Below are 23,504 nucleotides of genomic sequence, written 5' to 3'. Positions count from 1 at the left end.
AACCAGTTTTTTTTTTCAAGGAAACAACTTGGTTCACAAACCCGCAGCAGTACCATTAGCATATTGCACCAGCAAATGTGGCTCATTGCTGTTAGTGGTTGAAAGAGAATCCTTATAGTGGAAAGCTTTCAAACCCGTGCCCACGGTTCTTCCCCTGCTAATGTTACATTTTATCTAAAAGATGAATACACTCTACATAGAACCATACGTCTTCATTGTTCCGCCGCTTCTATTGTATCAACGACACCATTCATTTTGCCCCCTGTTTAACCGCCAAAGATTTAGGGGGCCAGAAAGTAAGGAAATGGAGGAAGCGTAGATAAGGCTGGGGTTAAAAAAAAGTGTTCTTGTCGGCGTTCACTATACGGTGCTCATTTGTCTGCAGTAATTAAACCTTTAATTCCCATAGAGGATGTTGGTAGAGAACCTCATGGTTTGGTTTGTAACAAGGCGGCCGAGCTGAGTGTCGATAATGGGTTGCTTTTGTAACAGCTACCATTTTTCAGGGTTGATTATGCACTTTGGATTTCGAATAATAGACAAACCAAGAGTCTTAGCAGCTCATATTGGAACTTTTAATGGACAATCCTCACCGCAAATCATATTCATTTTTCTATCCGTGCATCCATTTTCCGGAGCACTTGTCCTCATTCTCGTCTAAAGTCAGCCGGGATAGTCTCCAGCTCACCCTCAAAGCTGATAGGACCCAATCCTTCGATCTAGCCATTTTGTTTCTCTTAATCAAGGTCTGGTTACAGGAGTGGTAGCTCTAGCAGGAAAGCCCAGACTTCCCTCTCCCCAGCCACTTCGTCCAGATCTTCCAGCAGGCATTCCTAAGCCAACAGGGAGACGTAATATCTCCAGCATGTGCTGAGTCGTCCCCGTGCACAGAACACCTCACCAGGGAAGCGTTCAAGGTGTTTCCTAACCAGATCCCCCAGCCACTTCAACAGGTTTCTCTCAATGTGGCAGAGCAGCAGCTCAACTCTGAGTGCCTCCTTTATGACTGAGTTTATAAGATATCCTTTATTCATCCCACACTGGGGAAATGTAATTTTTTTTATCACACTCCCTGACAAGATAAGCATAAAACACAGATGGATAGATTGCCTTCATACGGTTAGTCAGATTCAACTGAGCAGAGATGATTTTACCGAACGAAAAGTAGTGGAACAATTCGCATTAAAAATCAAGCCAACTTTGTACAGTGTTGCTTCACTGTGGGAACTCACGGTGGGGGGCCGTTTTTGTAATTATGTAGAAAGTGGTTTTATATGAGATGTACCTTCTGGTTTTCTGTTGTACTGAGCAGTCAGGGGGCAGCATGAATCCGTTGGCAGAGTGGTCGCCTCTCAACCTGAAGGTTGTGGGTTTGTTCCTCAACCCCTGTGCCCACGTCCACATGCCCAATTGTAAGATTCTGAATCCTCAGTTGTTCCCGATTGCTCTGCTTTGGGTACCTCGAAGTTGTAGAAAGGATGCACAATGTGACGAATGAAATGAGATGTTTTTCTCCTTTTAGACTATTCAACTAACACCACCGATAATCCCAGATGAGTAGGCGATGTGTATCTACAGTATACACGTCTATATAACGGTTAGCCAGGCGGAGATGCGTCACGATAATAACACACCTGCCCACCACATTGGCATGCTAATGGTTATCTTCGGTTCTGGAGGAGCATTTTAAGGAACGAATTTACTCTTGGGTACAGTGTTTTTTTTTTTTTTTTTTGCTTTAGTAAGCTTGCTCATTTTTGTTGCAAGGTTTATTTATGGGAGGGAGGTCTCACCTCTTCACACATATCGTTGTGTTTCCCTGCCAACACTGTGCACACTCCATAATCACGCCACACAAACACACACCACATACAAATCAAGAGATTTGTCAGGAGCGAAAAACGTGCACAGAGGGGCCAAAGAGGGGAAACATGCGTTTTCTGCACATTTCAGGGAATATGCAAGCAATCAATATGTTTATGAGCTTTTGAGTAATAACTCAAGCTGTAATTATTGAGGTGCTGATCCATGCACATTGACTAATTGTTCCCACGTCGGGATGACTGGCGAAATCCATCCTAAAAGAGAGCAAGAGGCTTTTACAGCACCTAAATAGAGAAGTGTGCCGAGCACATCTGCTTGCTGATGATTTCACTTCATCAAAAGCTGTATTTTTAAATTGGACACAACCTTGGAATGTTTATAAAAGGAGCCGAGTATTTAGTTTTCATTTGTTGCAAATATTCTTTTGAACAAATGAAATGATTATGTCATGAATTTGTGACATCATCAGCCATCAGCTATGGCCAGTGTGTGATTTGCATTTGAAAGGTGTAGACCGGCTTTGTTCTGTTGGTGATGTACTTTATTAAGATGTGAGTGTGCTAGGGTGTTCAGATAAGACACCTGCATTGGGATTGCATGTGACAATCTCAATTCCAATGTAAAGGGTTTCAGATAAATGAAATAAAGATTCTAAGGGATTATGTGAGGTGTGCGCACTATCCAGTCGCCCACTTTGGGAAAAAAAAAATATCTTCGCTGTCCTGTGACAAACATTTAGGCCCATTTTTTTGTCATTGTTCCGCTATTCCGAAACGCGGACACCATTCTCATATTAAGTTTGTTGTCATATTGTGACTAAGAAAGACCATCTTGCCATATCGGAATGCTAAACGACACACTTATTGTTCAAATCTATTATATTAATGATAAGTCTTTATTTAATAGTAGCAGATGGGCTCACTGATAAGGTATTCATTATTTTTACTGATTAACGTGCGCTAAGAGCTGTCAGCATCTGTTATGGGTAGCAAAGATAAATTTTGCGATTTATTTATATATTTATTTATTTGCATGACATCATCCTTTGAAGACCTCAGTTAAGCGGGGATCCACTCTGAATGCCTTTTTTTTCACTTCCAATTTTGAACTGCAGTTAGTCATGATGCGAGAAGTCTGCATATCATGCAAGACTGCACTCCATTCAAGGTTCTGCGTGTGATTTTGCTTTTTGTTTTGCTTTTTGGCAACACTTATTCCCAGTGACAGACCAGACTCCAAAAAAGTATAGAACAAAATAATTCAATAGTTTACACTCTAGGCTACACTTTTCTCCAAATCAGTTAGTTGATATTCAAGTTCAAGTTCAAATCAACTTTATTGTCAAATGTGCTCTATGTGCAACATAAAGCACAGATGAAATTTCTCTCCTCTCAACCACAGGAGAGAGACCAGCTGCTGCGGGTGCCCGCGCCGCCATCAACAGAATAGTGAACATAAAATGACAAAATAATCCAAATTAATGATGTGGCGTTTTTGTCGGAAAAAAAACACCACATTTTTGAAGCGTCTTTTCAGTAGTCTCACGGCCCCTCTATCACCTACGCACCCAAACACGTCAGTTCATATTTGCATGTACGGCTACTTTTTCCGTTCAATAATCTGAAAGTGCAACATTGAGCGTTTCACTTCAACTTGAGCAGCGATGTGTCTGAAGCCCGCTCCCAAGTCAAATTCTGGCTCGTAACACAAAAGCAACCAAGCTACAGCTCGTGATGCAAAAAAAAGGTGTAAGTCGGGGCAAGGCACCGCGCTCTATAACATATTGCATTGTCGTTCAAGTTGGATTTCGCCAACAAGGCAAATGTAGCCGTTGTGGACCTGATCAAAATGCAGCAAATGGCTAACAAGCTTGCAAGTGCACATCTCTATTTGGGCCTTTCAATATCATTCCCCCCGGCTGGGGAGTGCTTGTTCAATAGCATAATACGAGTGATGAGTATTCAGTCAGCACCTCTCTGAGATGAGACTCTAATCACTTTATTGATAACCCCAATAGCCCGCCGCGGCTCAGCTCACACTCTGCGGGTGTTGGTGTGAAATGTTGCCGCCCTCCTGTGTCGATACAAGTTGGGAGGGGTGGAGTGGGGGTGGCGTGATGGGGCAGGAGGTTGTTGACTTTCATAACCAAAGCTCAAAAATAGTAATCAAATGATGACAAACAATATAATTGGCGACCTTTCTCCGGAAAGGAACACGCTCGTTCTGGTTGTCCAAAGAAGCATTGATCGATAGACTGCGATTCTTTGGCATTTGTAGCAAGATGTATCACGCAAACACTGTTGTATGTAAATATTTTGTAAAATAAGAAATTTGTATCATGATATATTCCTCACACTCCTTGTGTGTAGTTATTTTGTAGAATCAGAAAAAAAAAACTGATTCAGGTTGCCAAAAATGACGAGGTTTGTTGTCAGCGTTGTCGACTAGTTCAACATACAATCTTTGGTGATGGTAATGGTACCACTGTACGAGGTTTCAACCTATTTCATAATTTGATATCGAAAGATGCGTTGAAGGATCACCTGTCAGCAGAGCCTTCAGGTAGATTTGGGTTGTTTTATTTATCAATTTTTTTTTACAGGAAGCAGCATGGGGGTGGCGGACATGAGAGCGTCTTTAAATAGAAGCACTGGTACGCGCAGGCGGCAGCCAGATGGTGCCTTGTGGGGGAATATCTCCTGATGATTTTGTTTGCAAATAGGTCTCTGCGTTAAGAAAAACGCAGCCCGGCATGTCTCCATCAGACTCACCCATTTTAGCCTTGACTGATGCTGAGACGGCGCTGGTAAGTCCAAAACGCCAGCCGGGAAGAGAGTGAAAGTGACTCAGGGTGGCAGATTTTGTCACTCACTGAGGCAAGCGGCCTACAGGTTGTCACAGATAGAAACAGCAGAAGCAGTGACAAATTGTTTTGGGAAGGAAAAAGAGGGAAGAGTGAGTCTTGGCAATTTCCGTGGTCTTGTTTTGCAGTCTGCAGAGGGAGGTATTGTAGTTCCCAGTTAGAAGGTCAGTCACCCAAAAGTTTTGGAAAGACTTTTGTAAGGGATGGCAATGCAGTTTTGGTTCAGCTCAGGCCAAGAGTTGCTGCCTATTGACTAAATTTGAAATTTCAACAAGAGTCCGGTTTCCTTATTCATCCTCTGCGGATCTCAAAATGTGTCTGGATTTAAAATTGTCAGCCCCATGAAACCTTTACACAAACAATGGTTGCAGTCCCATTTTAACATCACAGTTGACCGTTTTAACATTGCGTTGCAAAAAAAATTGTAATCCTTTAAAGACACTCTCAAACATTAATATAGGCAATGCACATCAAACACCTCGAAATTGTAAGGCATACATGTCAACCACAAATCCGAAGTGTGCATTCACCATCACATTACATTACAGTAAATTACCGTAAATGTAATGGTTGATTGATATATATAGTCCTTCTGTGTGGCCCTGTATCCCACAGGGTACTGTCCTCGAACCCATGATTTTTAAAAATTGTTCTTACAGATAGAACTTAATGTGTTATTGGCATTACAGAAACAGTCATAAATTGGTTTCAGTCCTCCATTTGGATTGGCAATAATGAATTTGTGCATCTCTAATGGTTAAGGCAACCCACAAGAATCTATCCATGCACCACTTCTGTTCAGCTCTATGCATGATTCCCATTTAAGGACACTATATTCATTACCAGTGATATGGGAACTTTATCAATGCAACCCAATCTGTTATCCAAATTCTGGTGACCAAATAAATTAAGTTCCACTCTAAAGAGCACAGACCAAAGATCATTGTAAACAGCACTCTCTTTCACTCTCTTTCACTTGCCTTGGCTTAAAAGGTGTTGGTGACAGGTTGAAGCAGACCAAAGTCACAAGTATGCGCAAGGTGCTGAAACTTTGTGAGTCTTGACAATAGCAATAAACCATACTAGCTTCGGGTACACTTGTCAGAATCCAATTCTGCCTTATATTTGATCGCCACAGACTGTGCAAGTGTGTCTAATGCAGCGACAGTGAGCGCTGATATTTGGCCGACACTGCAGCCCCGCGCCAGACGTACTTTTATTTGAAATGCCAAAACGCATCATGGAATCATCGTTGCCGAGCGGATGCGCCATTGCTTTTGTCTTTGTGCCCGCCAACGCATCGCATATCATTTCAAGAAATCTGTCGACATAAATCTCGGTCTCTGCCCACATCTTCTGCTTATGCTACGCTTCATGAGGATTATCAATGCTGAAAACAATATGTGACAGCCACCAGTAATCGGAAACAGGAGAAGAAGCAGAGTGTTCGTGAAGCACAAAAAGTCTGATGTTTTATTCTCTTTATTTTTTTAAGGTATTCCATACATTATTACATTATTACAAAATCATCTAACAAAAAATAAAATGTACCTCCAAAGCTTTATCTGCTACATACACTGGTTAACGCATGCAATGACTCATACATACACACTCAAATCAATCGGGCTGTTGTCCCTTGTCCCATGAGGCACCTGCAGTAACTGGCCAGATGCCAAAGTCGAACAACAGGAAGATGGGTCTTACGCAGAAACCCAAGTCACTGTTAGAGGAACCACATATTTTTCTGCCAGCAGGGCTTGCTTGATATGAAGAGCTCTTTTCCAAAATGAGATTAAAAAGCTCAATTTTCAAAAAGGGGATCATGCCTCATCCTTCGGTGTGTACAGACTCTATTGTCTTTTGTTGCAAAGGTTCAAACTGAGCTGGTGAATCAGTGGCATGATAGAAATGGAAAAAGTAGCAGTTCTTTCTTTTACACACGTAAATTTAAACAGTTTTTTTCCCAGCTGCCCTAACCGTCCTCATGACTGCTTCTATTCCGTTATACAGTGATCACAGCGGTTTTGTGTGAGTGGTCAGGAACTTTGATAATTCCAATCTCTGCATCAAACTGCAGCTCTGCTTAGCTTCTGGCTTTAACATTAAAGTGGTTCTGTGTGAAAGGAAAATTACAGCTCTCCCGAGTCATGGATGTGGATAAACGGTTGATGAAAAGGTGTGTGTGTGTGTGTGTGTGTGTGTGTGTGTGTGTGTGTGTGTGTGTATAATATATATATATCTTGTTCTTCATCTTCCGAGCCGCTTGATTCTCACTAGGGTCGCGGGGGGTGCTGGAGCCTATCCCAGCTGTCTTCGGGCAGTAGGCGGGGGACACCCTGAATCGGTTGCCAGCCAATCGCAGGGCACACAGAAACCAACAACCATTCGCACTCACACTCACAACTAGGGACAATTTGGAGTGTTCAATCAGCCTCCAACGCATGTTTTTGGAATGTGGGAGGAAACCGGAGCAACCGGAGAAAACCCACGCAGGCCCGGGGAGAACATGCAATCTCCACACAGGGAGGCCGGAGCTGGAATCGAACCCCGTACCTCTGCACTGTGAAGCCGACGTGCTAACCACTGGACTACCTGGACTACCGGGCCGCCCTATATATATATATATATATATATGTGTTGCAACTTATTTATGCAGTCACATTTGAAGCAGTGCAGTGACCACTGCATATATATATATATATATATATATATATATATATATATATATATATATATATATATATATAAAATACACACACACACATGACAGGGCCAAAGACATTACACTGGGGAAATCAATGTATTATATATTGTTAGTATTGGGAGGTGCAGACACCTCTCACTGCACTGCTTCAAATGTGACTGCATAAATAAGTTGCAACACAGCTGTAGATGAGCCTGATCGTATTACCCTCTTCTTACTATAGTCTACAGTTAATCAAGAGGAATTTTTGTTTGAATCAATATAAAAATCTAAGGCAACTCATTTTTTTTTTCAAATTTTTCCCTTGTGTTATCTGATATAGACAGCTAGTTAAAAAAATGGTTGTGTAACTTGACACTTAATGGGAGGGCAGGCATTCCTGAAACCAAAATATGTGTACACCAGCAATTGAAAAGTCCCCTATAAATGTGCTGATACCCTGAGAAAGCTGGTCCTGAGATAATGCAGCAGTACTTACTGTCCTACTCAGGGTTAAAAGTAAAAATATTTATCTTTTACTTAGTTGCAATATCTCCAATTCATTTAAAATCAGGTTTTATATATATTTTTTGTAAGCAATGATAAATAGGTCCACACAAGAAAAGAAAATTGGAGCACACTGCCATTAAGATAAGCTCCACAGCCCAGAGGAAGCCCAGAAATGCCAGTGGCATATTGATTGCGTGGCCTGTATTAATCGAAGGGGGCCAGCCGCTGCTCTCCCAGCCTGGACCTCTTATCCCAAAGTCACGGCCCAGCACCGATACTAATGAAAACTAAGCCCAAAGCAAAGAAAAATTAAAAGAAAGTGAGAGTCCATTTTCTGTGGATTGCCGTGAAGTTGTAAGTGAATGTTGCCAGGTCGCATAAGAACCCCCCACAATCAGAACGGCACTGGAGCAGGTGCGGTGATTATTTATTAACTTTAACTACTGCTCAGTCATCACACCGGGACATCAATAGTGGTTAATTACCATCATCAGCTCTGAGTTACTGCAAGGTAGGGAGTGATAACTACTTTGCCCAACTTGCATTTGAAACCAAATCCAAGAGTTGAAAGCATTGTTGCACTGAATCGGATTGGATATGTTCCAGACCCAATCGCAATAGGTGATGATCCGTAATACTGCAATGCCGGATAAAAATAAATAAATAAATAAAATAAAGAAATCTGATTTGCACACACACTAAAGCAGCAATGGGCAACTTAAATTTTGAAGGTGGTGGAACATAGGAAAACACATTTACTGACCAAATGTCTGCAAAAATGCTTTTTTTTTTTCAAAAATATGGACAAAGTAACATATTTGCACCTAATTTGTTTCATTTTTTATTTACATTTACATTTTTCAATGCATGTACAAAAGATCAACTATACTAACCCACCAACAAAGGGACTGAACAATAACACAATAACCACGTTCTGGTTTAGGTTTTTTTTTAGAGCGAAGGGCTTTTTTGCTTAATATTTACCATTAAAAAATAGCACAAAACCTTTGAACAAGAAAACAACAATTCGAGCAAGCACTTATATTGTGAATATACAGTATATTTACACAGAAATCAACTCACTCCAAAAAGTTACAATAATGAGGTAGAATGATTGTCCTGCATATCATTCCAAATTCACAAAAAAACATGAGGCCTAGTCATGTTTTAGTCTAGAGCCGTATAAGGCTTGTATAAGCAAAAACTAAGACAGGCTATCTAGTGATGATTGGTGATATTACAACTTAAAACTACAGTTATTCGCAGTGCGGCGCCCAGAGATTCGGTGCTTCCCTGGATTTTTTTCAATGTTTTTTTTCCATATTTGGGATTTTTCCCATTTTTCTGGTATTTTTGTCTGCCTAATGTTTCCCAAATTTCATGGGAAAAATACACTGAAGGCTTATCTCTGTTTTTGGGAGATGGGGGGGGGGGGATGTCTTCTCCAGGGAAACCAAGACAACAAAAGTATTTATAAAAAATGATGAGATTTATTTAATAAAGAAGAAAAAGATGGAATGACACTGTCAAATGACATGTCAAATTCCCATTACAGTAATAAATAGATAAATAAATGTTTTGGGGAGGATTAATCAAGGGGCAATCTGCCTGAATAGGCACTGGAGGGAGCGTCAATGAATTATTTGTGATACACAAAGTTTAATTCTTTACATTCTATTTAATTATATAATTACTGAATGTTTTTGCAAAATACTATATTATTGTATTTTTGTTTTGTTGTTTTTTGAGGTGTGAGAGGCAAGAACGGATGAATGGCATTTCCATTCAAATCTGTGAAGAAAGATTGATTTGCGATACAATTGCTCTGTGTTACAAACATCATCACGAAAGAAACTGAACGCCGATCAATATCCCACACCAAACCTGCAATGTAGTAGGGGAACACTGTTGCTTGAATTAATAATTGATGCATATTGTGGGATAAATTGTATTTATGATTTTTGCTGAGGGTCTTGCAAGGTACGCTGAGGTCTTGCTTGATGCCATGCAAATCCAAGCGTCTGCGACTTTACACGTGGTTTTCCCCGGTTGCTTGCATTATCATAACATTTAGTCGTGGTTCATTTAGCAAATTAGATCAGTAGCGATTTGGAATCTGATCTTCTCTGTCCTCAATGTCTCCTCCTTTTCTCGTTATAACCACATTGGCTCCGGGGGCATCTGTCCCATGAGGGTAAATGGCCACGTTCATCCTTCATTCTGTCATTCATCTCTAAATGACTTGGAATGACAGTGTGCCGCACGGACGTATCATGTTCACAGACCAGGATGGACGCTATTAGAAGCCATAGCTTGAATCCGGATTAGTGACTTAAAAAAAAAAAAGAACCTTCTCTATGGTAACACCAGCCTTGGATAATGTCTATAAATAGAAGTGTATTTTGGCTTTTGGCTGGAGAGGGGTGGGCTAATGGAAATGTTTTGCTGAGTTTTGCACTTCCCTTCCTCAGTCATAAAAGTTGCCGCCAATCTCTCTGTCTGCCCGGGCTGTCCTCCTCCTTCTTGCTATCTGCACATAATCCTTCCCTCTGGAAGAAAGGGAATTCAAATTAAAGCTCCGAGCAGTGATGAACAGCCCAGACGGAGGAGTCGATGCGAGTTTACAGAGCTGGGAAGGAGTCATTGCATCATCAAACTTTGCTGCCATGCTTTGGACACATGTGATGAAGAAATTTCATGTTGCTAAGGGAAACTGCCGTTGGGGACTATGCCCCCCCCCTCCACTTGTTTTTTTATATGAGCAAAATGTTGTCACATGGATATATAGGACTACGGCAAAACCAAGATGACACTCAAATATGTCGTATTTCATACTCTGCCCACACACAATGACGAAAAACATGTGCAACTTAGCAAGCGTTCATGAGAATCTTTTTTTTTTTGTGTGCGAGTCTGTCACCAGTCTTTTTTGTGGGTCATTTTGTGTCATTTTATTTTTTAACTACAGGAGAAAAATATTTTAACCAAGGATGAACATACCTGTGAAGTTTTGTACGCTTACCTCTGCGAAAGCGCTCAAAAGGGCGATTCGAACGCTACGAATGCTAAACATTTAAGTGCGTTAAAACGTCATCGTCATTCTTTTTGATATGCTCGTGAGTGTTAAGGACTAGCACAATCCCTCAAGGGTGTCCTTCGTTTCACTCCTTACTTTAACGACAGCTGTGCATCACGGCTGTGACATTCATGAGCGCCCAGCATTCTCTAAAGTGTAATATTGGGAACTAAACAGCAGCCCTGCCTCCCTCAAAAAAAAAAAACAAAAAAAAAATGGAAAAAAACAAATGTTCATATTATGGGTCAGTACACACACACACACACACACACACACACACACACACACACACACACACACACACACACACACACACACACACACACACACACACACACACAAACAAAACAGAATGAATGTGGCTGGTGTTATCGGTGTCTCTCTGGTTGTATGGCAAACAATCAGTCACCCTCAGCAGACCTGAATGTAATTAAAGCAGCTTTACTGCGCCACTAAATCACTCGACCTTTAGTGACGACCTGGAAGCACACACACGTTATCTGGTGTCGTCGAGTCAGCTAGCCAAACCGCACTAATGTTTCACTTACTGCGGGCTTTCCCAAACTGAATAAATAGCTCACGCTGATACACAAAATGCTTTCGCTGGCTCATTCCGACACTTTGCCGGCACTGCGACAAAGGGCCTCTGATTCCGTCGGAAAGTAATGGAATGAATCCATGGACATCATAAAATCCTTCTGAGTTGTTTTTTTTTTCCTAAAGAAAAAGAACAAAAAAAACTCGGAGTTTCCATTTTGAGCGTATAGCACAGAAGTTGCCGGAGGCTACCTTGCATCCAATGTTTGTACTTTATTTGATCTGGACTGGACCTCAGCCTCACAACCTCTGATCCCACAGGCAAGAACTGAAATAGAATTATTTGTTCCGTAGAAGACCATGATTAAATACAGACAAACTGTTCCAGCAATATTCTTTTTCAATTTTTAATTATAATTCATTTTTGTCACGGGCCACTTTGGAGTTACGTCTTCCCTCGGAGCGCCATTACGGCAGTGAAACCGAATAAATGTTTTATCATCACATCGTATGATTACTTGTACACAACAAATCAAATTGATCGATTACTAGTTTTGAAATCAGTCACCTGTTTTATGTTTGTTCAATTATTGTCCAGGTGAGTTGAAACGGGGTAAAAATAAAATGATTGCAAAATCTCAACGTTATTTACTATACGTGACAAGTTGACATTTCGGTCCAGATTTGAGCAAGGATCATCGACATTGACACACATGATTTGCTTTCGTGGGCCACATAAAATTACCTGGCCCCCGGGCCTTGAATTTGACACCTGGGATCTACAGTATATGGCCTACAAGTGGTTTTCATTGTAATTGTAAAACTTTAGGAATAGGGAAGGCCAAATTCCGACTCATGTAAAAAGTCATGTTTTAGTCATGAGTAACCTCAGCCTGTTTCAGTTGTTGTCGGTGGTATCTCCCTTAGCAGGAAAAATGCTGAACTATCGGGCTTGAGTCTGTAGATGAACTTGGATGTAAAAGTCAGAGAACGTCAAAGCGTTTCCGTGTGATGTAGTTATTGCAGGGCAAGTCTAACGTACTGTAGCTTCCTTAACATAATCCTGGACAAATCATTTTAGACTTACAGCCACTGAGTGTTTTTCATACGAATGATGACTTTACTACGGCATTCGCTTATAGACTATGGTGTATTACAGCTAAGCGACTGAGAAACAGGACAGTGTCATATACTGAGAACTACCTGTATATGGATTTCGGATTTTTCCCCTACTTCCTGAAAAATTATTCCCAGTACAGGTCGGCTACACGTTGCTCACCAAGCGCAATTAATCACTTGAGCATTTTCTGCTGTGGTTTCAGACTCAGCTGGCTTTATTAGAAAACATCCGGTCGTTAAAGGAGCCTCGGTAAGGCCACTAAGACCAGTCTTTTTCCTTCCGGCATGTGACCTTACAAGACTCAGGTGTTAATCTCGTAGATATGTGGAGAAAGCAGCCCTCTAGCGTGACAGTATCATCATTTTTTTTTTCTTTCTGGTCATTCCTGGATAGAAGCAATGAAGAAGAACCTCAATAAATGATCATCTCACATCCAGAAGACCAATTCCATTCCCTCTGCGATTGCGGCAACATCTCGGAAAAAAATGCTATTAAAAAGTTGCAACTTTAATGACTCCAGAATCCCACCTTCCCTTCCTATATAGCCCCTAGAGGGATAAATGAGGCCCATTCCGCAGCGAGATTCCCTAATGATGCTTTTGATCAGCGACTTGTCCTCACGGGCATCACGTCGCAGTTTAACACTTTGAGTCTGAGACAAGCTTTTGGGAGATGAAAAGGGCATCATGCGCAAGTCCTAATGAAGTTTAAGGCTTATAAAAGATGCTCATGACAGGATCATTACAGTCGTCAGCACTTCAAAGGGACACCTCGTCCGCATGCTCAAACCCTTCTTCTGCATCTTACGCATCAAGATGACCTAAATCACGTCCCAGGCTTATTAGCTCAAACTCAATGATGTCAACGACAACAAAACATTGGATTCCAGGCTTCTGCCATTTTTTTTTTAATAAAAAATGAAAAGTCTAGTTATTGTTGGCAATAAGACCAAACTTGAACTTGTGTACTGGACAAATTGGCTAATTGGCGAAAGTTTTGAGTCATCATCATGATGTGCGGCTGGAACATGAAAATTGCTCTAATCCTAAACAAATGCGGCACAGTTTTGGCATTGGTAAAATAATTTTGAAAATAGTGATGTTTATGCATCTGCATCCCTGAGGCAACTGCTTCCATCTTCCCAGCCACTTCATCCGGTTCTTCCAGGGGGGATCCCAATGCCAGCCAAGATACAGTTTCTCCAGCGTTTCTTGGGTCCTCCGTGGGGCCTCTTTCCGGCAGGAGTCCACAGAACACCTCAATATGCAGGCGTTCACGAGGCATCCTGACGACTTTTCTCTGAGCCTTTCCCAGATGAGCAAGCATCACACCATATCCGAACAAATCACGGAGGAATCTCATTTCATCAGCTTGGAACCACAATCTTGTTCTTTCAATCATGACCAACAACTTTTGACCATAGATCGACCGGTAACTCCAGAGCGTCGCTTTTTGTCTCTACCCCCCGTTACCAAAGCAGACGCTGCACCAATCAGTCTGTCGATCTCTTTATCAATTCTTCCCTCAGTAGAGAACAAGCCCCGAAGATAAATTGCCTCCCCTTGGGTAAGGATCTCACCCCCAACCCGGCGAGGACACTTCACCCTTTTCCCGAAGACCGCGGTTTCCGATTTAGAGGTGCTGATTTCATCCCGACCCTCTTCGCACTCAGCAGTTAACCACTCCAGAGAGAGTTGAAGATCGCAGCTTGATAAAGCCAACAAAAGCACATCACCTGCAAAAAGCGAAAATGCAATATTCAAGCCACCAAACAATGTCTCCGCCACACCTATAAATTCTTCCCATAAAGATTCTAAACAGAATCAGTTACCGTCAAACCGTCACTTGATAATAATCTGACATACAATTGAAACTTTGACTCCAGTTGTACAGGGACCAAAAGCGTGTTTCAGGAGATTTGGTCCTTCATAATCCAGGAGCACCCCAACCCACGACGGTCTTGGTGAAATGCCTTTCAACGCTTTGTTGTCGTAATGTACTATGATAATGATTCTCAATGTGTTGTGCATGGACTCCCTCTGTAGTGGAACATGTAAGAATCACTGAATAAAATGTTCAAACAGTGCATCATCCTATTCTTTTTATTATTGCTATTCCAGCCGTATTATATTGAGCAGCAATGGAGTTGATATTTAGGTTCTGTTGTTTTGGTTCGCAATTGAGAAACTTAAAAAAAAGAACAAACTGAATCTAGTTTGTCTTTTTCTCTTCGGTGTCTTTCATTTTGCTTTCGGTCCCCGCAACAGAACAGAATGCAATAAGATCCAATGACGTCATCTGTCGCTCAAAACGCTCCCAAAATGCAATTGGAAAGAAAGGTGTTCAAAAACGTGGACTTTTTGTGTGGCGAACAAGTCAAGGATGATGAATGAGATGCCGGGAGATGAAATAAATCACAACAGCACAATGTGAGCGCTCAATTCACATGTCAAGAATGTGAATGAGGAACGGCAAGACCTTACGGTTGTGTTGAGAATACAGCGATGCGTTTTCAAAAAGCGTCACTGCACATTGTCCTCCTAAATTCCAAAACATGCATATTAAGTTCACTAAAGACTTTAAATTGTCTTTAGGTTTGAATGTGAACTGCTGTTTATTGAAATTGCAGATGACCTTGGGCTATTGACTGGTGACCAGTCCGGGTGTACCCCAGCTGTCAGCCAAAGTCAGCTGGGTGAAGCTTACCTTGGGGTGCTCGAGGTGACAAGCGGTAAAGAAAATAGTTACGTTGGTACATTTTCGGAATATTCAAAAAATAGGAGTGTCAGCATTTTTTTCGGAAATTTACTGTACGCAAAACCCTTCTGACCCCTCCCCTTTAAAATGGAACATTAAAATCGGAAAGCTTTATCCATCCTTTCATCCGTCCATTTTCTAAACCGCTTATCCTCATATCAGGATCAGGGGTGAGCTCAAGCCTATCCCAACTAAAGTTTGGGCAAGAAGCATGTGTACACCCTGGACTGATCGCCGCCCAATCTGCAGGTACATTGCAAACAAACCAGACTCATACTCTGATATATGGGAATTTTTGTGTTTTTGATTGACTTAGAACCCATGTTATGGGAAAGTGGGTGAGAGCCAGAGTACCTGAAGAAAACTGGAGAGATCATGAAAACTCAACAAAACCTGAGCCCAGATTCGAAGCCCAAGCTGCCTCAAAACCAGTAAGATTATCAAAACCAAGGGAAGGAAAACACTGGCACGAAGCTGAAGTCTGAGTGGAATTTCAAACATAAAAATCACATCACATATTGAATGCCCAAATTGAACGGCAGTGTTCTGGCTCCATACTATTCCAGCCCAGGATGATTGGACTACACTCTTATTTTCTTGTTTTCACCTCAGAAATAGCTTCTATACAACGGTAAACCGATATTTGCTCAAATATTTTTACAAGTGTAGGCAATCATGGTGGAGATAAGCTGCATCCAGCGCAGGTGCATCGCTGCACCCTTCGACACAACAAGAGAGAATGATGGCGATGTGTTCGAATGGCTTCCAGCAAATGCATTTCCTCCTATATTTTCTTCCACAGGAACCAAACAAAGAAGGCACGAGGCGCCGGATGCTTTATAATTAACAAGCGAGCGCGACAGAATCTGTGAAAACGACACGTGGCGCCCGAACAGATGGCGCGGGGCCACACGAACACAGTAATGAAGTTCAGTGGGGTTTTTTTTTTGACGGTGGGGGTCGGGGGGATTCAACGAAGGCATTACATTTAATTTACCCTGGCAACTCACACCTGATTTATTTGCACTTGTACTGACTGTGCTGCCGGCAGAGCCCATTTCATTTGCCGATAAATACTCTGATATTCAACACTAAGCCCTCACTTGTGTATTGTGTAATTGTGTAATATTCTCTTCACAAGGATCATCTACAGCATGTCGATGATTGTTTTTTGGGTTTTTTTTTCCGTCAAGGGGGTAACACAAGCCATATGTTGAACTGGCAAATATGAACACATAACTCTGCAGGCAAACAAGCTGTGCCTGTGTAAAAAGCAACCGAAATCAAGACATATCTTGTTTTTCATGGAACTTTACATTGCTTGGGGGGGTAGCCGAGAGGCTGTAACTTGGATTGTTCACTCCAGGGCTCTTCCTACTGTTGTGAAGGTCTCCAACTCGAGGCCTGGGTCCCACACCACTTTCTGGGTGTCATGTTTCGGTTTGTCACCAACAGGTGGCACTGTGGGGCTTTTCCCTGCAGCTGCACACCTGTTTGTCGTAATTATGTAATGTAATTAGTGCTTTAAAAGGACTCCCAGCCCGAGCACTCATTGTCGGGTCATTGTTACTGTTGGTGTGTTCGCTCCTGTCATGTTTGTTCCGGTCTTGTTTCGGTTATTTGGTCGTTTTTTTGCTTCAGTCATGGTTTTGTTTGATACTTTGAATGGTTTTGTTTTCAGGACTTTGTTTGTTTAGGATTTAGTTTTCTCTGTTTTAATACAATTCATCAAGTACAACCTACTCCTCTCTCGTGCCTGCTTTTTGGGGTCCACCACCACCACGCATCGTGACACTGGGGATGACAAAAAAGGTGGAAATACACTGTACTACAGTGCCCCCTCCCCCGCACAAAATCGCAATTCACACACAATGTCACAATTCACACACAAAATCTCACATTGCATTGTAGCCAACAATAGAATCTGGCTCTCCAAGTGATGTGCATGTTTGAATTAAGTCGGACATTTGTTTTTTAGATGTACCGCCATTGAATCCAGTCCGGTATGCAAAAACAAATACTGATGACATAAAAACCTGTAAAACATTGAAGCTGCACATTCACAATGTATAACAATAAACACATTTCTAGATGCTTTTGACACCACAGGCAGGCTTTAACAAAAGCAAGGATTTGCTTTTTTTAGTTGCTCAAAGATCTTCGTTTGCTTTTCCATCACACCACTAAATCCATGAATCCTTCATGGGGGGTTTTTTTTTTTGAAGCTCTTTTAAAAGAAGCCCCTAGCAAAACTCATATTGGACGTTGCTGCTCCTTTGTTGGGCTGCCAGGGAAGCGTATGATGTCAAAGCATTTCGAATAAGACTTAACCTCTGCCTTTGTCATCAGCAGCTATTAGATGTTTGAGGACGATAGAGCACTTCAGCTGGAATCACACCGCTTTGCCACAACACGCACTTGACATTTTGGCACCTACAATAAGCCTTGCACTCTCAGTCACAATCCATTGGCAAATGAAAACACTCAACTTTCATATGGTTGTGTAAATTAGACCTGTCTGTTCAGCAATTAAAGTGTTTAAAGTCGTCCGTGCCCCAAAAAAGTGCACAACCGGTTCCCTTTCACATTGGATCAGACTGGGGGAGAAACACGTTTTCTGACAAATGATTGATGGAGAATAAATGTCACGCATTTCCTTTTTTTATGGTGAACTGTCAAACGATGGGGAAAAAAAAGAAGCAATCAATGTCTACTTTTTTATTACGATTTCAAGTGGCAAGCAAAGCAACCTAGCTAGTTAGCAGCTAACTAACAAGCATGGTAAGCTAACTAAACAGTTCAAATCCTCAATGAGTGCTCCTTTTTTTTTCATTCTTAGAATTATTTGAGTCATTGGTGCAACTTGGATGATAGGTGGCCCCAACCCAGAGGGGGGACTACCTGACACTTGGATGAGAAACACTGACTCATTGCAATGTGTCAAATAAAATCAACCAGCGTCTACCTTATGATCACGAGCGCTAGCCGGTCTGTCTCGCGAGAGAGGCAGATATGGTGTTTCTTTTTCTTTGTTTTTTTTTTTGTAATTGAGTATCTCCTAGGCGGCGCGGTGATTGACTGGTTGGCACGTCTGCCTCACAGTACTGAGGTGCGCGCTTCGTTTCTGGCTCCAGCCTCCTTAGGTGTGATTGTGAGCGCGAATGTTAGTTCATCTATGTGTGTCCTGGCAACGAGTTCAGGGTGTACCCTGCCTACTGTCCGAAGACAGTTTGGATAGTCTCCGGCATGCCCTTGTGAGGATAAGCGATTTGGAAAATGGATGGATGGAGGAAATATCTCCTGGAATTAAGGCACATGGTCACCATAGCAATGTGTTGCACCTGCTTCTGACCTGACTTGATCTTTGATTTGTGAAACCAACCGGACACGCCCCTTGCATCTCAACCGTAATGCCCACAGTTCCCAGTGGAACGAAAGGGGTACGAAACGTCGACAAGGGGTTAAAATGTCTCCTACTGCTAAGAAGAGACATCATTCATTTTGTTTAGCTCTCAATGCTACATCTGTGACATGCAGCTGGAGGCTAGAGTTCAGCGTATATTCCCCCGCGGGCTTTATGAAGCCGTTACTCTATAAAGTTTATGAAGCATTGACAGCATTTCCTGGTGACTGAAGTGACTTCATTTGCAACACAGTTAAGCAAAATAGTAAAAGAATGGTAGTCAATAATCTTTTATGACTTTCTCTTTTTGCTGTAAATGGTGGCTTTGCGGAAGCCGGCGAGAGCGATATTATCCATGATTGTGCTCGAGAATTACCATTGCAATTATGGAAAGGTAGATCAAGTTGCCTTGCCGTCTAGCACATCCAATGTTAAGAGAAACATTTTGATTCCCCCTCTTGTTTTTTTTTAACCCCCCCCCAATGACAACTGTCAAAAGTCAACTATGTTCAGTGCACCTTGCAACTCAGAGTCAGGTCACTCCGCCACTTTTAGAGAGTCGCTTTAATGGGGAGGCAGGGCGGGCAAACGTCAGCTGAAGGTTTATTACTGTACCTGGCCACCTGTCAGAGATGATTCGGCTGTGTAATTGAGGGTCAGAATGAAAGAGGCCATTCGCAGCTGCCTCGTCTCTGACATGATGGTGTGACGCGCAGCAACGGTCAGTAATGTAAGAAGTCTCCGGAGATCTTCTTCTGCTCGGCTCGAGTGGTGATTCGAGAAATGGATTCCACGCGGTCCGTCATTACAAGAGTGCTTCCCTCTAATATTCAGCTCCACCTGCTATTATGATTTATTTATCACGAGTGGGAACCCGTTCCTGTTCATGCCATTTGGAAATGTGCTGGGACATTAGTGAAGGAATAAATCATTGTAGCTGTACATACAGAGCATAGCACACTTTTACCACACCAGATTTTTGGTGGGCCAAGCTGTGATGCTATGTGGGGCAAAACACAGATTGACCACAGTGGGGGCCCGAAGGGTTGCGACATCACCACGGACAACGGTTAAAAAAAGGCATCTGACCTTCTTCTCATAAATTCCGTGGTTTTATAGTTGTCTCAAACAACATTCAGAGCCTGTTACCAAACTTACCCTGTGGTGTGCTTTAGCTCTGGGCCGCTTTATTTGATGCCAGAGTCTCTATTAATAATTCCATTAATCTTGCATTCCTTGGTTTGTCTTCCAATACAGAGAATAATTTATTATTATTATGAACAATTTGAGTTACTGACTGTAGTGGTCGACTTTTTGGTTATTTTTGTGTGACGACCGCCATCACTGACTATCAATGGGGCAAATTATGTTGCCAGTACATCACTGACCAACATGTACTTTAACGTATCTTGGGAACCTCCGCTCAACACCAAGAAAAAGAGCAGGACATACAGTACAATGCAAATAACATTAATGGCACAATACATTTGCATGACTTGTCTTAAGACTTAACTTGACGCGACTTGCAGGTGCTTTAGTCGCCTGAATTGAATCATTTTTGTCACTGAAGACTTGAAGGTAAAGACTCAAACTTTCTGTTGGCTTAATGCCTGCTCTGCTTTTTCCTGCCAGGTGGTGGGCCAGATCGATAAACTGACGTCAGACTTTGACTTTGACCTGGATCCAGATGACTGGACGGTGGCAACGGCGAGCAGCACGTCCAGCAGCGAGCGCGGCCTCGGGGAAGCCTTCCGCCTCGACTTCCTCAACGCCGACGTGCTGTCCGACAGCTGGGAGTTTTGCGGCTACCTGGAGTCGGCCAGTGGGGCGTGTGCGCGAACGCCCAGCGAGCTACCGATGGGGTGTTACCCCAGAGCGCCCACGGGCCGCGGGACCATACCCACGCAGACGCCCAACCTTCCCGCTGCCGCCATGGCTTCAGTTTACTCGCAAATGAACGGCGGGCTGCCCATCCCCAACGGACCACGCATCATCACTCCAGATTCATCCAGCGAGGAGGCCAGCAGCTCCACACACAGCCACAAGACGAGGGAGCGGGTCCGATTCAGTGACAAGATCCTCTACCATGCACTGTGCTGCGATGACGATGACGAAGAGGAGCAGGAGGAACTACCAGATGACAAGAGCGGCCGGGCCACACCTGACAGCGACAGCGAGCAGAGCCTCCTCGCCGAACCTCTCACACCCAAACGTTCTTCCTCCGAGCACTCGCTCCTTCACAACTGCCTCGACCCCTCTTACGTGCCCCCGTCGGCAAGAAGCATGACGGGAGCGCACACGTTACCCAGGAAAGGCCTCCTGAACCCCAGCTGCCGTAAAAAACTGCTCAGAAACAGCAGCACGCAAACTGTGTCGGATAAGAGCACCCAAACTGTACTGCCCTATATTCCAAACAAACAGAAAACAAAGGAGCACTGAGCCAGCCAGAATTTTCCTCTGTTTATCATACAGCTCACCATAAGAACTGTGCATTGTTTAATATTAAATACATAGCTAATAGATTAATACACAAATAAATGAATTACTAAATAAAGAAATGCTATATGGGGAAAAAAATCACTGGGCTCCCTAAATTCATTCCAAAATTCAGGTTAGGAACATGCATTGAATCTTGGAAACAAAAGTGAAAACTGTAACTGTAACTCAAACCTTTAACTTTAAAATGATATGAAACCCCCCATTTTAACCCTACCTTAACCCTTTCCCCTAAACCTGATCCCTGTCCCCAAACCCAAACTATAAACTTACTATACCCCTGATCTCAAACACGGAACGATGTACTTCCCCCTTTTTTTTCGTTGTTGTTGTTTTTTGCCCCCCTTTTTCTGATCTCTTTCTATATTTTCGAGACAGAGGGAAGACATTTTAATATATAAAACAGTATATGTAAGAGATGACTTTTTGGGGGGTTTTTTTGTTTTTTTTAACAAAAATCACTGCCTGTGTTTACTCTACCTCTAACCAATAACTCCCATTTTTAACCTTACCTGGAACATCTAACCTAAACTCCAACCCTTTATCCCCTAGCTGCAAACTATAAAATAAACCGCCATTCCATGACCTAACCCCAAAATTAAACCCTCTCTAACCACACACCCTAATTTTAACGATAACTGCAAAATAAAACCTAAAGCATCACTCTTATCCCAGCCCCTGATTCTAACAGCATCAATGCGTCTTTGTTTTTCCATTTCAGGTTGTTGTCATGGCAACGTTGAGAACAAAATTTCACACTTGCCAATGTGATATCGAGTCAGGTTGATTTATATAGCCCTATTCACAATAGAAGCCAACTCAAGGCACTCAAGGTCAAGAAAAGTACTCCTCGCAGAAAATTGCCTGAACCCCTTTGTGAGCAAGCACTACTGCAAGGTACACCGAACCAAGACTCAATGCAAGGCGGCAGTCTGCCTCGACTGGTCGGGTTATTTATGGAGAAGAATTTGGAGAAAAGTGAGTTTGAGGTGAGTCATGTTGTTTATGCTAGTGTTCATACTCGGTTAGCATTAGCCAGCTAGGTTGCACACCTGAGTAGCTGTAACTGGCACAATTATCTTCACATCATTTCAGGTCGGTTTGCGGACGGATTGCTGATGCTTTTTACATTAGTTACTAGAAGAAAATTCCAAGCATTACCAGTTAATGTGTTGTAGAAGCAATTTCTGGGCTTTTACTGTTTTGGTATGTCTTGTAGAAGCTATTTCTGCGCTTGTCCTGTTTTGCTATGCCTTAGCTCTGAACATTGCGAAACGGTTGAACGCGGGTGAAGTGAACCATCGTCAAAAAATTTGAATGGGCAACACTTCGCCGCACACCACACAAGTGAGCGCTGCATATTTGTTTCCACTTTTTTTATTTTATTTTGTTTTGCTGTGTAACTGTCATGTTTTGCGTGATGGCCATAGACCCAAACAGCAGAGAGGCTAAAGTGGAGCAGGGTGGACTGAGCAAAATATATTAACAAAAAAACTAACTCAAATACACAAGCAAAGTGCTGAAAACCCTATGAAGTCAAAGTAATAAACAAACAAAACCTATGACAGAAACAAAACAGAGCTGACAGAACCCAGGGAAATAAATACAAGCAAATTGACGAGACAAGAAACACAGAGACAAGGCACAAAGGGTTGAGGGACCCGGATGACAAGAACAGGTGGAGACAAAAAATGTGGTTTCTGCAGTTGCTCAAGACTACAGATGCAAATGTCAGTGAAAATTACATCATACGTCTCAATCTCATGTGAACAGAAGCAGTTGAAAATCCCTTATACAATGCCTAACATTTACGGGTTTCGCCCTCCTGTACGCCCAGCGGAGGTGTCCTTCAAGGCATCGGCTCAGAGCTAAATGGATTTCTTTTTTTAAAAAGCCGCTAAGGATTTTGTCTCTCCATTGAGCGACTCAGTGGAGAATAGCAGTCGGTAGGAGAGTTTTTATTCAGAGTGCTAATGCCAGTAGCCATTTCCGATCGATATGTTCGAGGGAGGGTGCTGCCAGACTGAACGGCGAACAAAAAAGTCACAGTCGGACCCGTTTACTTAAACTAAAAGGCGTTGTGGTCCTATAGAAGTGACATTTAGACAAAAAATAAGCATCCAAGAGTGAGAACTGAAGGGTGAATGTTACTGTTGAAAGATTTTTTTTATTTCTGTCCGCAGGCAGTAATCCACCCTGCGGATCAGCTTTGTTCGCCCGGTTCCATGCCGGCAA

The 23,504-nt window shown here is 42.4% G+C and overlaps 1 protein-coding gene across 3 annotated transcripts in view; it reads left to right on the top strand.

Annotated features, from left to right (window-relative positions):
- insyn1 (inhibitory synaptic factor 1) overlaps positions 1 to 23,149 on the top strand; it is a 66,969-nt gene extending 43,820 nt beyond the window's left edge. For all 3 annotated transcript variants that reach the window (XM_052062926.1, XM_052062925.1, XM_052062927.1), the window contains one exon: positions 20,406 to 23,149. In XM_052062926.1, coding sequence (XP_051918886.1) covers positions 20,406 to 21,212 — 807 coding nt within the window. In that variant the 3' untranslated portion in view covers positions 21,213 to 23,149. The remainder of the gene's footprint in view (positions 1 to 20,405) is intronic.
- The last annotated feature ends 355 nt before the right edge of the window (positions 23,150 to 23,504 follow it).

This window comes from Hippocampus zosterae, chromosome 4 (genome assembly GCF_025434085.1).
Source record: "Hippocampus zosterae strain Florida chromosome 4, ASM2543408v3, whole genome shotgun sequence".
Taxonomy (NCBI): Eukaryota; Metazoa; Chordata; class Actinopteri; order Syngnathiformes; family Syngnathidae; genus Hippocampus; species Hippocampus zosterae.
The sequence above is the reverse complement of the archived record's forward strand: the minus strand, read 5'-3'. Positions and strand labels throughout refer to the sequence as shown.